Raw genomic sequence first — 15,408 nt, 5'->3', positions numbered from 1 at the left:
CTGAAGATAAAAATAATGACAAATTAGAAACTCTTCACAGACTACGACTGAGTGCAAGTTGACTGATGAATTCCATAAATGCGCAACATTTCTCATAGTCCTCTTCGACACGTGGAACAGTGCTGCGCTTCCGTTCTCAGTGCTTACTCATGGCAGCAGGTGGAAATGCAGGTCTTTTTTGAAACAGAATGGTGAAGAAAATGCAGTTAGAAATCATAAAGTGGACATTTTACACATTCTATCATTTGTATTACGAGAAGCCAGCATGTGTGTTTGACAGATGGATGTATTCAAGATGTGTGAGTGACACACAGAGCAGCATGAAGCAGCAACACACTGCTTTATTTTCATTTTTATGGCCGTCTCTGTTATTGTCATCACCATGTATGAACTTGTAGGCACTGTTTCCAGGGGGTCTTTATTACTGTAATTCCATAATTAGTAATATTGTCATTAATCATACACACATTTTGTTTTGAAAATGTACAAGTACAAGTAGCATGTTTTCACTGTCCGTCTTTTAAAAGAATCTGTTTTTCATCTAGATAAAATTAAATTACAATCAGCTGGAATACAGTTATCCAGTACATACAGAACCTCTAATAGCAGTTGTCATAAAAATTAAATAAAAAAATGAAATACACATTTCTCACTTGAGCGGTCATCCTCGTTTCACAAACTCTTCTGTCCAAATTCATGCGATGCTCTTTCTCTCCGTCTCTCTCTGTGTCTGTCTGTCCCCCAGTCTGTCTGGCTCTCAGTCTCTGTCTCTGTGTCCCCCTGTGTTCAGTACGGACACTGAGCTCCACTGAGCTCCACTGAGCTCCCATTCAGCCCCCCCACCGCTTCACCTCCCTGCTCTCTCTTCCATTACATCTGTCCATCTCTATGTCAGACACAGTCAGTGAGGGACAGACAGAGAGACAGTGAGACAATGTGCCACTGTTGCTCACACTTCGTACCTTCGTCCTTTACTGGTCTCTATACTGACTGCTCCAGTTCCCATCTCTCTTATTGCAGAAAACCCTCAATGGCCTCATCATCACTCATCCTAGGTCTCTGTCATCATCCTCATCCTCCTCATCATCATCATTTCTTCCACAGGTAGCTCTCTCTCTCTATATATATATATCTCTATCTCCCTTTCTCTCTCTCTCCTCCGTGGCTGTCTTCAGATGAGCGGAACCTGAGCAGCACATCACCAGGGGCACCTGTGGGGGAGATGGAGGTGCAGAGCTCAGAGGAGATGGTGATGGAATTTCCCCAACAACACAGCAGTAAATGCTCATGGTCACAACAGGGTCACGGTCATGATGAAGCAGGCTGCAGGAAAGGCCACCTCCAGGCCTCACGGTCCTGACTGACTCACCCCACGGCAGCTCCTCAGCACGAGTACGTTCTGACGGAACCCGACTCCGCGCGAGGGGCGGGGCTCGCTGGAAGAGAGGGGAGCCACTTCAGGACAAGGTAACGTAACGGGAGGAAGATGAGGGAAGCGATGGAAAGGCAAATGACATCATCACAAAGCAATGGATGGGTGGAGGCGAACGTTAACCAACGTGGGGGTGGAGCCAGAGGAGGGGCATCTCTCACCCTCGCTCTGAACCTTCCTCAGGGTCACGGAGGGTGTGGAGATGGCCGAGGCACGGAAGTTCGGGGGCAGCGTTTCGGAGGAGTCAGAGTTGACGCCCCTCAGGTCCTTCTCTCGGAACATCTTCCTCCAGGAGGGCGAACGAGTGAAGGTCTTCGTCCCATCCTGTCGGATGGAGGCGGAGCTTCAGCTGTCTTTCAGTGCAACTCAGGAAATGTGGCAACGCGTCTCCAAAAGATGGGCATCTCATACCGTCATCCTTGAGCTACGCGGTCACACAGCACCGCACAATGACCTGCTTCGTACCGCACAGCGAGAAGCTTACCTCGTCCGGCTTCCTCTCAGTTCCCATGGCGATGAGGGCACTGTACTCCTTCTCCAAGAGCTGCCGCGCCTGAGGGGCCAAGGTGGACATTCACATTGGGGGTGGAGAAGACACAGAAGCGTAGAACCAGTGCAAAACAAGCAAGGAGGTGCAGCGGGGCCAGAAGGGCAGGGCGTCGGGAAGGGAGGGGCCGTGGGCGCGGCAGGGCGGGGAGGCGGAGTTGGGGTGGGGCCGTACCTGCGTGTTCTGGTTGGGGATCTGTAGAAGCAGGGCCAGGTCGGTGTAGTCGAACGTGTCGTCGAGCGCCAGCAGGGCCCCATGGACGCCGCTCTCCGTCAGGTTGTCCGCGTACTCCTTGAGCCCCACGGACTGCAGCCAGCACATGACGCGCTCGTTGGACCACACCATGACGTCTGCAGGACGGAACACTGGGCTCAGGGATGAGGGGGCGACCGCACCGAGACCTCAGGCTCTGAGCACCTCCGAGGAGCGCGAGGACGCACCTTTGTTCTGCTGCTGGCTCTCCTCCCTCCTCTTCTCCAGCTCCTTGCGGTCGTAGTTGAGGCGCTTGAGACACAAGATGCCGTAATGCAGGCTGACCCTGGGGATGAGAGACGGGTTAGACTCAGAGCCTGCAGGGAGGAGGAGGACAGTGGCGGGGGCCCACCTGTGAAAACTGTCCACCATCTTGAGCTGGCCACGCAGCTCCTTCTTGGTGAGATGGTCCAGCATGCGAGCGTCTACCAGGGACTCCATGAAGTAGCTGCGGTACTGGGGGAGGCCCAGGCTGGGCAGCCACTCGTTGCCCACCCACTCGTGGTTCATGTCTCCATAGGCCAGGATCTGCACAGGGCAGGGGTCCGAGGTCAAGGAAAGGGTGGGCACGGAGCGAGAGAGAGAGAGAAAGAGAGAGAGAGAGAGAGAGAGAGAGTGCACTATGTGTCGGCCGACACCGCGCCCCCTAGCGTGAGAGGCCAGGAGAAGAAGGTACGACTTGCCACTAACCTGGTCCCAGCTGATCTCCTTCAGCTCCTTGGGGGCGGCAGCAGCGGCGGCAGCGGGAAGGTGAGTGGAGGAGAAGAGGAGGGGAGGAGCAGAGGAAGGAGAGGCAAAGGGAGGAATTGTTTGTCAGGAAGCACAGGATTAGTGGGAGAAAATGCACAGAAGCACAGGAAGAGAATGGAGGCTCAACGCTACGGCCTGGCCGGACAGACAGGAGCTCAGAGACAGATGGGGAGGGGAGGTACAGGGGTTTGTTAATATACATCGGTGGTCTCGAATTCCGGACGTTTCCTTCCGCAGGGCAGCCTGGCTCACGGCCCAAAGGAGGAGAGGACATCCGGCTGCAGAGAGACTCACGGGTTTGGTGGCCGCAGTCAGCGACTCCATCTCTGCGTGGGTCATCCACACATTGCTGGTTGACTGTGGTCACGGAACAGGAGGCAGCACAGCCAGCCAATCACAACGCAGCCATTCGTCCGAGAGAAAGAGGCAGAGAAAAAAAAAGGCAAGCGTATGCCGTACATGACATATGACGCGCTATCTCCGAGAGCGGAGCGCTGTGACAGCGGGCGGCACAGGCGTACAGCTGTGACCCGATGCAGCCTGTGCCACAGTCCACCGTGCCCAGAAGTTCAGGCAGAAGCGGAGCACCGAGGTCCAGGACCCGGGCTGCGTAGGGGCCATACGTACAGAGCGTGTGCTCGCGGGGGCCGACGGGCTCGTCAGGGACACCATCTCCTGGATTGCCAGGCGCAGCTTGAGCCTGTGGAGGGGGTTGCTGATGCCGATCTCGCGCTGGATCTCTGTGTCTGACAGGTTGGCCATGATGGCGCCGCTCTTCACGTTCGCCTGGCAGGCGGCCACGTACCACGCGGGCATGCCCACCCACAGCTGGGCAGCGAAGGGATGGGGGACAACAGCCACACAGGTGTGCGCGTGAGAGGTCTGCGCTAACACAGCTCACGCGGCGTGTGTCAGAGGTCTGTACCAAGATGGTTCACGCGTGTGAAAGGCCTGCACCTCCAGCCAGGACACCACAGTGGGCCCGTCCCATGATGCAAAGGGCAGTCCCTGGCGACACGCCTCCTCCAGCAGTTCATGCCTGAAGGGGTGAAGCAAAGGGTTGTTCGCACGCTAGAACGTCCACCTCTTCACGGTGTTTACCCGTTACCCCGTCTGTCTGCCCGGTGGGGTGCGGTGTTCACACTCACTTCTTCTTGCTACGGCGGTCCTTGTCCACGGGCCCGGCGAGCTTCGCCAGCCCCAGGGGGTCCGCCGACGCGTGTTCCTCTGAAGGTGTGGAGGCTGCAGGGCACAGGGGCACAGGGGCACAGGGGCGCAGGGCCACAGGGGAGGATCAGTCAGCACCTGCGATCATGAAGTATGCGCTGCAGTGGGCGGGGCCACAGCGAATGCAGGGTAAAAGGAGAGCGCTGACCCAGTGACACCGACTCGCGGCCCGGCTGCCCGAGGCGCCCTTTCTCTTTCTTCCCGAAGAGACGGCCGATGGAAGATTTGATGCTCTTCTTCTTGCTGGATTTGTGGAGGGAGTCCTGACTGGCGTTCGCGGGACCGCCGTCGGCCGAAAGACTGCGCAGGGGGTCGAGAGGGAGGGGCTCTGTGTTAAATGGTTGGCTCTTTTTATTATTCTTAATATTATTATTATTATTATTATTACTGTTACTCTTGTTGTTGGCGCTGTTGTTATTTTACATCAGCAAACCTGCGGAATTCGCGGCTGTCATCAAGCAGCGCCCCGGGGTGTGTGTGTGTCATTCGGTCGAGTCGCAGTGCGCGGGGGGTCAGGGGAGGAGTGCTGTCCAGCAAGGCCAAGGCCCTCTCATCCTCCTTATTGTTCTGGGGTGACAAGTGTGCGGTTGGTTAATTTGGGATCACCGGGCTCTTGCACACGCACTCACGCGCACACACGCGCACTCACGCTCCAACACACACCTGTCGGTCACTCTCGCGGGCAGGGGAGCGGGGCAGCCGGGGGGTCGAGTGGCCGGAACTGGGGGGGGAGGGGGAGGCCAGGGTGGAGGATGTGAGCGAGGGGGTGATGAAGCCCCTCCCTGTACCGTCCCTCGCCCCGCCCAGCGAGGTGGGAGGGAGCGGGGGAGCGTCCAGCGCCACGCTGCTGACCCGACTCTCGATCTCCTCGGCCCGCAGCTCCGTGCTCTCCTTCTCCTCCTGGATCAGCCTGCAGCGGGAGACGCGCAGGTCGCTATGGCGACTCCGGGCATGTTTACCGAAGGTAAAAGCCCAGCCCCTCGCCTTCAGCTCCAACACATTTACATTTGCATGCATTCATTTATCACACTCGAACATCCCACAGAAGATACAACGTGTTCATTACATCCGGAGAAAGAGACATAGCTGCAGATGTGTGATTCTAAAGTACAGTTAGTGTGTTTCTTTCACCACATGCACCGGTGCAGCCGTATAAAACTTCACAGGAATATCAACGATTCCTACCCACCTTCCTAGTTGTTTTTTTATTTCTGAGATACATATAAACATTTACGTTACGTGCAGGAGTAGCTGCGTAAAGCATCGATCCGGGCATGATCTCGATGGAATAAGAAACTGCAGCAGAACGTGGGCGGATCCCCGTAGCCCCACCCCCGCGGCCCCACCCCCGTGGCCCCGCTCCTTCCACCCACTTGATCTCCTTGTTGATGGCCTCCAGCTGTTCCTGCAGCATGATGGCGAGCGTCTGCACGTCTGTCTGCCCGCTGGGCGAGAGCAGTTCGGGGCCCATCAGCGCCTCGCGCTCCTCCTCCTCGTCGGAGCAGCCGCCCTCCGCGCCGCCCTCGAATCCGGGCCCCAGCAGGCTGCTGCCGTCCCACTCTGTGTACTGCGGCCACAGAGCTCGTGAGCGGCGCTGCCGGCAGCCGCAGCCACTCTCTCGAACCTTCGCGAACATTTCCCATGAGCCTCCCAGCCTGTGGCTTGTGCCTCACCTTGTTGGCGTCCTCCCGGGGGGCCCCCCATCGCGAGCGCGCCGGTCGCCGGACCGCACCTCCCGAGGCAGCGTTGCCGTAGGGATCCACGTGAGAGGAGGAGCCAGCTGGGAGGGACCCGCCCCCACCCCCGGCCCCGGCCCCGGCCCCGGTCCCGGTCCCGGCCCCAGCCCCTCCCCCCTGGGAATACCTGAGCTCCAGGGCACTTCCTGGAAGAGACCTAAGCAGAGGAGAGCTTGGCTCAGTCTCCCTGCCCTGTCGCAGTCAGTCAGAGGCTGGGCGGGCTGCGGGTGCGGCTTACCTCGAGTAAGAGGAGCCAGGCCTCCCTCTCAGCTGATCGAGCTCCAGCTGGAGTCTCTCGATCTCGGCTATGAGCTGGTCCTGCGAGAGGCCAAGCAGGGCGTCCAGGGATGTCAGTGACACACACGCTCACATACGGACACACGCACTGAGCTCCAGACCTACTTTGTTCGTCAGAAGGTCATCTTGTATCTTCTTCATGTTTGCCAGCTCCTCTGAAAGTGTGTTCTGGAGGAGAGAGTGACATGTGTTGTGTTGGCAGGTCCCTCATTGACCCCCACACACACATACTGACTGTGCGTGCACACACACACACACACACACACACCTTCTCCTCCAGTGCCGCCATCCTCTCCTTGAGGTGCAGCTGCAGGCGCTCGTTGGACTCGGAGAGCAGCTTGTCCACGGTATCGGAAAGGCGCTTGTTGTGCTCGTCATTCATGCGCTCTCGCTGCCGGGCCTGGGCGAGGGGGAGCGAGAGAGAGAGAGAGAGAGAGAGAGAGACAGAGCTTAGTGACGTGGAGCTGTAGCGAAGTAGACGGGGGGCTGAACTGCATAGAGAGACAGAGAAAGCATCACCCTTTGGAGCTCCTGGTTCTTCTCTTCCAGCTGAGTCTCCAACTGCCGCAAGCGCTCCTCAAAGTTGCCATGGCGTTCTTCTGCCTGGACAGGGCGAGAGGGCGAGAGAGAGAGAGAGAGAGAGAGGTAACATAGCATAGACTGTATGAAAAAGATCTTTTGAAACTCATACTGCTCTCCATTAAACACACATATTCAAACACACACACACCTTGTTGAGCGCAGCCACACGCTGCGCGAGCTGAGCCTCGATCTCCGGCAGCGTCTCGGCCCTCTGTAGAGTCTGTTGCAGCTTCTGCTTGGCGTCATCCAGTCGCTCCTGCAGTTGTCTGTTCTTCTCCTCACTCTGAGCAGGAGACACGCCCCCCCATCAGCAGCATCACGTTTAGGGAGTTTGGCCACGCCCCCCCATCAGCAGCATGATGTTAAGGGCTTTTGGCCACGCCCCCCCATCCGGACACAGGGACCCACCTGTCTGTGAAGAGACTCTTTACTCGCCAGCTCATTTTCCAGCTTGTCCTTGATGTCATGGAGAGACGTGGCTTCCCTCTGTGCACTGAGGTACCTGTGGGTCACAAAGACAAACACACACTGTTCCGTGAGGTACGCACTACAGTGAAGGTGATGAGTGTGTGATTCACAGAGATGATAGGCACTACCTGCGCTCCAGTGTCGTGATTCTTTCCTCCATGTCCTCCCTCTGGCACAGGGCCTGCAACACACACACACACACACACACACACATTATATTGACCTTCACACAAAGACAGAGAGTGGTCACGCAGGGTGACCTCTGTACCTGGAGGCTCCACCGTCCCGTTGGTTCCACGAGTGCTGTGCTGCTCATTGCGGTTAGCGTCCTGCCAGGGGTGTGGGTGCGTGCGTCTGCGTGTGTCTGTGTGTGAGACGGCGTCTGGCCACGCTCACCTCCTTCACATCCCTCTGCAGCTTCTGGTTGGTCTCCTCTGACTTGGACAGCTCCCTGCGTGCTGCCGACAGCTGCTCCTCAATGTCTCCCACCTGAGGGAGGTGGAGCCATGACACAGAGGCCCAGAGGCCAGCGGTCACACTCTGAGCCACGCTGCCGCCAGCCACCAGCAGAGGGTCGCACCCGCATCGCAGCATCAGCGCTAATGGAGAGCGGTTTGTCTTGCAAAGGCGCTACAGAGTAACGCGCGTGTGCGGCACCCAGCCCGCCTGCCTCCGCCCGTGTCCGTGCTAATGAACCGTAACATCCATCTGCTCGCCCCTCCCCCACCCACCTGTCGGCACATGAGCGCCAGGCGCTCCCTCAGCTGGCACAGCTCGGCTCTCTGGCGCTCGATCTCGCCGTCCCGCTGCCGCTCCAGCTCCCCGTCATCGGCCAGCGAAAGCGGTCCGTTGGGAAGGCGCTGCGTCCCACAGGGGATGACAGCGAGCAGCGCCGCGAGGACCGCGGGTGGGGTGAGTGGGTGGGGACAGCATCAGGCACGCAGCATCTTAGACACACACACACACACACACACACACAGAGACACACACGCTCACCTCTTTCCCACCGTCCAGCCCCTGTTGTCTTCTTTTTATTTGGTCTCTCAATGAGAGCGCCTGCCCAGAGACGGGAAAGAAGGTAAACATCATGGAATCTCCACGAGTGACGCACGCACGGAGAAGAGGCACATGGCACCATACCTCGCGTGAAGAAGATTCTAGCTCCTCCTCTAGAACCGCCACCCGCTCCAGAGCAACACGGAGTCGCTCTCGTACCTGAGGGCACAGTTTGGTGTGGGACGGGGGAAGGTCAGAGAACAAGGAGTTGGGGCAAAGGGACAGGAGGGCCATCACGTAACGTGCCTTTCTACACCTTCGCTGGACTCATCACAATCATTCATTGCTGCATCAGTACGCGAAAGAAATCCTCCAACATTAAACTCTACCAATCGATACGGGGGGCAGGAGACAGACGGGGCGCGCTCACCTTCTCGTCCAGGGCCTTGTGGTGCTCAAAGAGCGACTTGAGGGCTTTGAGCACCTCCACCTCGCTGGAGACGCCCGCCGGCGACTGAGCCTGCCTCTTCACCACGGTCATGCGCAGGCTGCGCTCGTGTCGCGACACCAGGCACTCCAGGTGCTCCAACAGCAGCTGCACGAGCACAGTCAGGGAGAGGCACCCGAGTGGTCGCCACCTGCGTCGCTGCCCCGACCGCAGGGTGCACAGGCCTACTGCACGTGCTCACACGGGTGAGGAGCCCAGCGGTCAGGTCGCGCTCCCGCTGACCTTTGACCCGTCTTACCCGTGTGTTATTCCTCTCGGCCTTCAGCTCGGCGATCTCCTCCTCACGCTCCAGGAGCTGCTCCCTGCACAGGTTCAGCTCCTTTGTGAGCACCGCAAACTCCTGAGAGGCCACAAGGGGCGACAGGTCGGCATTGGACGCAAGGAAAGAGCAGCACTTCGGAAGAGCGGGGTTAGGGTACGCACATATACAGAAATGCACACACGCATACGCGGACGTGCGTCCGGGTGCGGTGTACCTGGGGCAAAGCGATGGACAGCTGCCTCTGCAGGGACTCCTTCTCGTGGCCGAGCTCCCGCAGCCGCAGCTGCGCCGTTCCCAGGCACTCCTGGGTCTCCCGCAGGCTCTCCAGCAGCCGCTCTCGCTCCGTCAGCATGTTCACCATGAGAGACTCCAGGTTGCCTGTGCTGCCCCCTTCGTCACCCCGGGAGTCCCGTGCCCCGTAGCCACCCCCGGCCACGCCCGTTCCGCTCCCCCCGCCACCCCCGGCTGGGGAAGACGGTCCGCCCCCCCTGCCATCCTCTGAGATGGTGGGCATCACCTCACACATCATCTTGGGGGCCAGCAATCCACGACCGGTGTGGAGAACTTGGCGGGTGTCAGCGGACAGCTAGCCTGAACGCCGTCGGCTGCTCCGCTGCTCGTCCTGCCGACGCCCCGCCGCGTGGAGCTCAGCTTCAGAGAAGAGAGCGATAAGTCCTCAACTTTAGTGAGCTCCGCTGGTCCGAAAGCCCATCGGCCTTCTACGTGCCCATTTACGTGGCTCTTGACTTGGTGCTGTGATGAAGGCCCACCCTACCTGTGAGCTCGTTCTACCTGCGCATGCCCAGTTCACCACGAAAGACATCCAGACGCATGCCTACTACATGCCTGAGGGTTTCTCCTTCCTCCGTCTCTAAATGTCCAGGCAAACATTCATGTCGGTCCTGCGTCGCCTCGCTGTGTGTCTTCTACTGTGTGGCCATCAAGAGGTGCTTTCAAAGCACAACTATACCCATGACTGTCCAGTGGGTGTTGCTGTGACTGGGGGTCCTGTATGCAGGTTACACCGTGGCAAGCCGGGTACAGGGTCAAAGGGTAAGAAGGTGTGTCAAAAGGTCTGACAGGGCAGGGCGGGTGAAGAACTGAAAAAACAGAGAAAGGAAAGGACAAGAGAATTTAATGGCATCTACACAGACTGGATACAGCTGACTGGAAAGACCACAAACACAATGGCAGAAGAAAAAAGTGCAGCTGGGGACACCCATGTTGTTACAGGAAATAATGAAGCGCAGCGCCCCGCAAAAATATTAAGACCCTTGACCACTCGCTGTCTCACTCAGTATTGCAATGCCCACACATATTTCACTGCAATAACAGCTTTACACCCAGGACTGACTTTGGCCAATTCTTCCAGGTGATTTACTACAAGGTATTCTGGTTGGCTGAAAGATGCTTCTGGACCTCTCCCAGTGGGACTGAGATGAGGACTTTGAGTGGGCCATCACAAGACATTCACCTTTCAGTCCTTGACAACTCTGGTGTTGCATTGGCCTTAGGGATCACTGTCCTGCTGAAAGGTGAATTTTCTGCCAGGTTTCAGTTTTTAAACAGACAGATGCAGTTTTTTGTAGCATTTACCATTGTTTTGTTCCATTCCCCTTTCGTTCTACTTTAACAAGATGCTGAATCCCTGCTGATTAGAAGCAACCCCACAACATGATGCTGCCACCTCCACACTTCACCGTACGGATGGGGATTCTTGAAGCATGAACAGTGGTAGGTTTGCATGTGGGAGGGTGACACAAAACATACATTATGGAAAAAGAACCATCTTAAGCTTGCTGCTGTGAGTAAAGTTTTGTGGTAAGAAGAGATCAAGACAAAGCATCATAACCAAAATTCAAACTATCAAACTGGTATTGTTTTCATGTTTTTCCCCCATGAGAAAGACGACGGAATGTGGAATCTTAAGTAATTTCCCTTTCACTGTAATCAGCCTAATTAAGCGTAAAGGTAATTAAGATCAGCTGTTCAAGCACAGTCACGTCCGGTTTCAGCCAGCACTGTCCAATAAAGTTTTCATCGACTAAAACCTTTACCAGGACAAGACAAGTTCGCAAAACAGAGTCACAGAGCCACATCATCCCAGGCTCTAGGAGCTCTGGAGAAGAGTTACTAAACCCATTGAGTCTGGATAGGGTTACACAGTCATTTTGAAGGCCCTGACCCTCCATCAAACCACTGTCAGAGTCACACTCATCAAATAGAGAAAGTTTGGAACAGTGGTGACTCTACTGCAGAAATTGCCAAAGTCTCTCCACAAACAAGGCATAAAATCACCAATGAACTCAAAAAGAGCCCCAGAACAACATCTGAGGAATTACAGGCCTCTCTTGCTTCACTTCAAGACGGTCTTCATGACTCCACAATAAGATACTGTGCGAAAATGGATACATGCAAAAGTGGCAAGGCAGAGACCATTGCTCACTTAAAAGAGGATGAAAGGTCATGCACAGTTCACCAAAGTACTGTATGTCTAGATGACTCTCAAGACTTCTGGAAGAGGCTTCTCTGGACTGATGGCTTCAAGTCAAACTTTTCAGCTGATATGGGTTCTGACATATGCGAAAAACCAAACACAGCATTACAAAGTAAGAACCTTCAAGCAACAGTCCAGCATGGCGGTGGCAGTGACATGGTCCGGAGATATTCTGCTGCCAGACAACCAGGACACCTTGATATCATCAAAGGTATACCATGAATTCCTCTTTTTATCGGTAATATTAAAGGAGAATATACAGGCCATCAGTCTGTGAGTTGAAACTGAAGCACAGTGGAGCTGTGCAGCAATACGGTGGTAACACTTAACTTAACACTGTCCAATCCTCAAGAAACGCCATCCCTAAAGTGAAATATGGTGGTGGCAGCACCATGCTGTTAGGTTGCTTTCATCATCAGGGAAAGCAGTACAGGAGCAGCTCAAGAACAAAAGAGTGAACGCTCTGCGATTGGTTAATCAAATTCATGATCTCAATTCTACCAGGAATCAGAGCCACTATTTGGAAATTGGAGACAAATCATATCATCCAACAAGCCTGAACACCCTGGAGCAAATCTTCCTAGAATAATCAACTCAAATAATTTTGGAACAGTGTGCAAAGCTGGTAAATACCCCAAAATATTTAAAGCTGCTGTTGCAGCAAAAGCTAGCTTTACTTAGTATTAATATATAGGGATTGAATACTTATGAAGTAGCATATTTCATATTTTTTATTTTTCTGAAACTATCTCCCAACTGTAGTGTTTTGGGGGTTCCAAGACCCTTCATATATAAGCTCTGACACAGATATTTCTTTAGCACCGCTTCATTGTGTGGGCACTGCCATGTTAGTTTTTTTTTTACTCTACGCCAAAACGAGGCAAAACAAAAGAAGCACTTCTCACCACACTGACGTGAAAACAATGTCACCCTAAAACAATACATTCTGAATTTCAGGATTCTGAAATGAAATACCACAGAGAATAAAATTTCAATGTACTGTTTAACAAGTGGGTCTGGGGTTCGAGTCCCACTTGGGGTGCCTTGCGACGGACTGGCGTCCCGTCCTGGGTGTGTCCCCTCCCCCTCTGGCCCTATGCCCTGTGTTGCCGGGTAGGCTCCGGTTCCCCGTGACCCCGTGACTGTTTAACATTCAAAAATGGGGGCGCGGTGGCGCAGCGGGTTTGACCGGGTCCTGCTCTCTGGTGGGTCTGGGGTTTGAGTCCTGCTTGGGGTGCACTGCAATGGACTGGTATCCCGTCCTGGGTGTGTCCCCTCCCCCTCCAGCTTTGCGCCCTGTGTTGCCACATTAGACTCCGGTTCCCCGTGACCCTGCTTGGGACAAGTGGTTTGAGACAGTGTGTGTGTGTGTGTGTTTAACGTTCAGCAAAATCAGAGCATTAGTCAAGGGTGTGAATACTTTTGCAAAGCACCAAATAACTCTGTGGAAACACATGGAAAATGCCAATATGGGAAAACAAGGCAGATCTGTTTACAAAGAGAATCAGTAAATATTATCCACGTCATAACTAAATGCTACAGGTGTTGAAGCTGAAAATCACCGCACAGGGATGGGTTTTAGTTGGACTTGACTGAGTTGTGTGGGGAGACATAAGTAGAAATATGATGAGTACAGTGACAGATTCATACTGACGCCAGACAATATAAGGACTGACACTTGCTGTGGCACAGTGTGACAAGGTCATTGCCTTTTGAAAAGTGGGAAAAGTACCCAGGCAGGGGGGCAAGAATGGACATGGAGGGAGACAAGAGGAGCAGAGCGAAAAGGACAAGGAATAGACAAGGAAGTTGGGAGAAGACAGGGGAAAGAAAGGAAGAAGAGAGGGAAGAGAGCAGGGAGGGGATGCTGAGGGGGCTACACCGCACACACCGCCAAAAGTGTGCAGAGGGTGAGTAGAGGCTCACTGCAGGAAGGAGGACCGTGGAGTCTATCGAAGAGAAAAGCAAAACCATAATTACTAATAGTGTAAATATCCACTGGTAAGCATCCCACCCAGTGCGGTCTTAAACACAGTGTAACACCTCTTAGATACACTCAGTCTCCTCTTATACACATTGCAACGCCTCTTAGATACACTGTATCTCCTCTCATTTTCACTGTAACACCTCTTAGAAGCACTGTATCTTGAGTTATACACACTGACACCTCCTAGATTCACTGTATCTCATCTTATACACACCGTAGGTACCACTATGTTTCCTCTTATACATACTGTACTCCTCTTACACACAGTGACACTGACACCTCTTAGATACACCGTATCTCCTATTACACACACTGAAATCTCTTACACTGTATCTACACACTGACACCTCTCAATACTTTGTTTCCTCTTTGGTTCATCGCATCGCGGAACTGAATGGGTTAAAAGAGCGTCCATTCCACTTCACACGGCGGTATACGGGGCATTTTACCATCATCATCATCATCTTGATCATCTCGAACATGTCGATTGCCACTGGTTTCAATCACGTCCAGCTCAGTCTCCATCATCACAAGCAGCGCTTTGGTGTCAGTTGAACGCGACGCGTTTTCTCTCTTTGCAATTGAATAATGATTTAATGTGTCTTTCTGTCTCAATCAATGGTCGTTTCCAGCACAGCGGAGCCGCACGTCGCCACCGCACATCGCCACAGCCCATCACACCCATGGTGGACACACACACACACACACACACACACACACACACACACACACGCACTGCGCTCGAGTCAAACCCTCCAGATCAGATCAGTACTCATCATATTCGCACACATGATGATTGTCGGTGAGGCTACACAGTCATCAGTGTGAACATACTCACTCTGTGTATGTATGTTCACATTAAATGTTAATTGCATTTATTCATATAATTTTAAAGCAGTGCGTTATTACTCCTCTTCTTCTTGTGTTTAAATAAAAAAATAGCAGCAGCAGGAAAGATGAGGACGACCGCAAATTGAAATTCGTCTCCATTTGTGTGTGTATCATGTGAGCGCGCGCGCGCGTTGTGTGTTCCACTCCCCGTACAAATCACACACACTTCATGTTTAGCCGGAGGAAATGTGTGTCTTTTGGATGTCCACACTCCTCGATTCGCGTTCCCAACCGCGTTTACCTCCATTACCCCATTACTAGTACCCCGATGGAGCGACCACGATGTGTCGCGCCTCCCGGAGCACCACCGGGCAGTGTCTCCATCCATCCATCCATCCATCCATCCATCATCCCTCCGTCCGTCCCTCTTCTCTTGCCTCCATCCTTCGCATCGGCGTCCTGCTCTTCATCCCTCTCTTCTTCCCGGAGCATGAGCCACTGCGTGTGTGTGTGTGTGTGTGTGTGTCACTCACCAGGAGAAAAGGGCTGCTCATCCTTACCGTCATGGCAGTCAAGTCATCGCAGGGGACAGTGACTGTGAGACATCACGTTTCTTTTGGGATCTGTCACATCAACATCATTGCATCTCGGCTCTTCGGTGTCTGTAGCGCATTAAATCCCAACTTCTCCTTTCCGTCTGTGTGTGTGTGTCTCTGACTCTCTGTCTCTCTCTCTCTCTCTCTCTCTCTTTGTCTCTCTGTCTGTCTCTCTCCTTCTCTGTCCCCACCCCCCCCTCTCTCTCTCTCTCTCTCTCTCTCTCTCTCTCCCCCCGGCGAATGGACACTTTCTGGTTTAAAGACACATTGTCCCACATCATCCTGTCAACCACAAATTTGCCAGAATGGGCGGGCTCGTGGGGGGGTCCACAGTGTGAAGGCCCCCTCTGCTGTCCTAGGGTGGTCTGTGAGAAGAAGAGCGGCAGTGAGACACGCTCAGCAAGTACAGTTGTTACAGTTACTCAGCCTAAGTAACACAT

General features: G+C 54.1%; 1 protein-coding gene across 4 annotated transcripts; it reads right to left on the bottom strand.

Moving 5' to 3' along the window:
• Positions 1–157: 157 nt before the first annotated feature.
• On the bottom strand, positions 158–15,128 carry LOC108941623 (liprin-alpha-3-like). Of its 4 annotated transcripts, none has more exons than XM_029253885.1 (33): positions 14,933–15,128; positions 13,446–13,503; positions 9,272–10,157; positions 9,034–9,135; positions 8,718–8,882; positions 8,432–8,506; positions 8,288–8,347; positions 8,023–8,151; positions 7,688–7,780; positions 7,420–7,472; positions 7,232–7,325; positions 6,972–7,106; positions 6,761–6,844; positions 6,510–6,641; positions 6,347–6,409; positions 6,183–6,262; positions 5,882–6,101; positions 5,582–5,775; positions 4,872–5,118; positions 4,642–4,775; positions 4,357–4,508; positions 4,130–4,223; positions 3,939–4,020; positions 3,609–3,809; positions 3,276–3,338; positions 2,922–2,948; positions 2,584–2,759; positions 2,420–2,517; positions 2,154–2,329; positions 1,917–1,985; positions 1,594–1,756; positions 1,370–1,436; positions 158–1,211 (listed from the first exon to the last, which is right to left on the bottom strand). In XM_029253885.1, the coding sequence occupies exons 3-32, from the start codon at positions 9,584–9,586 to the stop codon at positions 1,384–1,386; spliced, it is 3,729 nt and encodes a 1,242-aa protein (XP_029109718.1). In that variant the 5' UTR covers positions 9,587–10,157; positions 13,446–13,503; positions 14,933–15,128; the 3' UTR covers positions 158–1,211; positions 1,370–1,383. The 4 variants fall into 4 exon arrangements, with proteins under 4 accessions (XP_029109718.1, XP_029109720.1, XP_029109719.1 ...); XM_029253887.1 differs by lacking the exon at positions 14,933–15,128 and adding an exon at positions 14,674–14,803; XM_029253886.1 differs by lacking the exon at positions 13,446–13,503 and having other exon boundaries at positions 14,906–15,128.
• Positions 15,129–15,408: the final 280 nt, after the last annotated feature.

This window comes from Scleropages formosus, chromosome 8 (assembly GCF_900964775.1).
Source record: "Scleropages formosus chromosome 8, fSclFor1.1, whole genome shotgun sequence".
Classification (NCBI taxonomy): domain Eukaryota; kingdom Metazoa; phylum Chordata; class Actinopteri; order Osteoglossiformes; family Osteoglossidae; genus Scleropages; species Scleropages formosus.
The sequence above is the reverse complement of the archived record's forward strand: the minus strand, read 5'-3'. Positions and strand labels throughout refer to the sequence as shown.

Bases quoted from the DNA above. Each gene is read 5' to 3' on its own strand.
- LOC108941623 (XM_029253886.1), bottom strand. From the start codon at position 9,586: ATGATGTGTGAGGTGATGCCCACCATCTCAGAGGATGGCAGGGGGGGC. The intron at 8,348-8,431 runs GTATGGTGCCAT...GTCTCTGGGCAG, and splicing joins TAGAATCTTCTTCACGCGAG to GCGCTCTCATTGAGAGACCA. The intron at 5,776-5,881 runs GTGAGGCACAAG...CTGTGGCCGCAG, and splicing joins CCCGGGAGGACGCCAACAAG to TACACAGAGTGGGACGGCAG.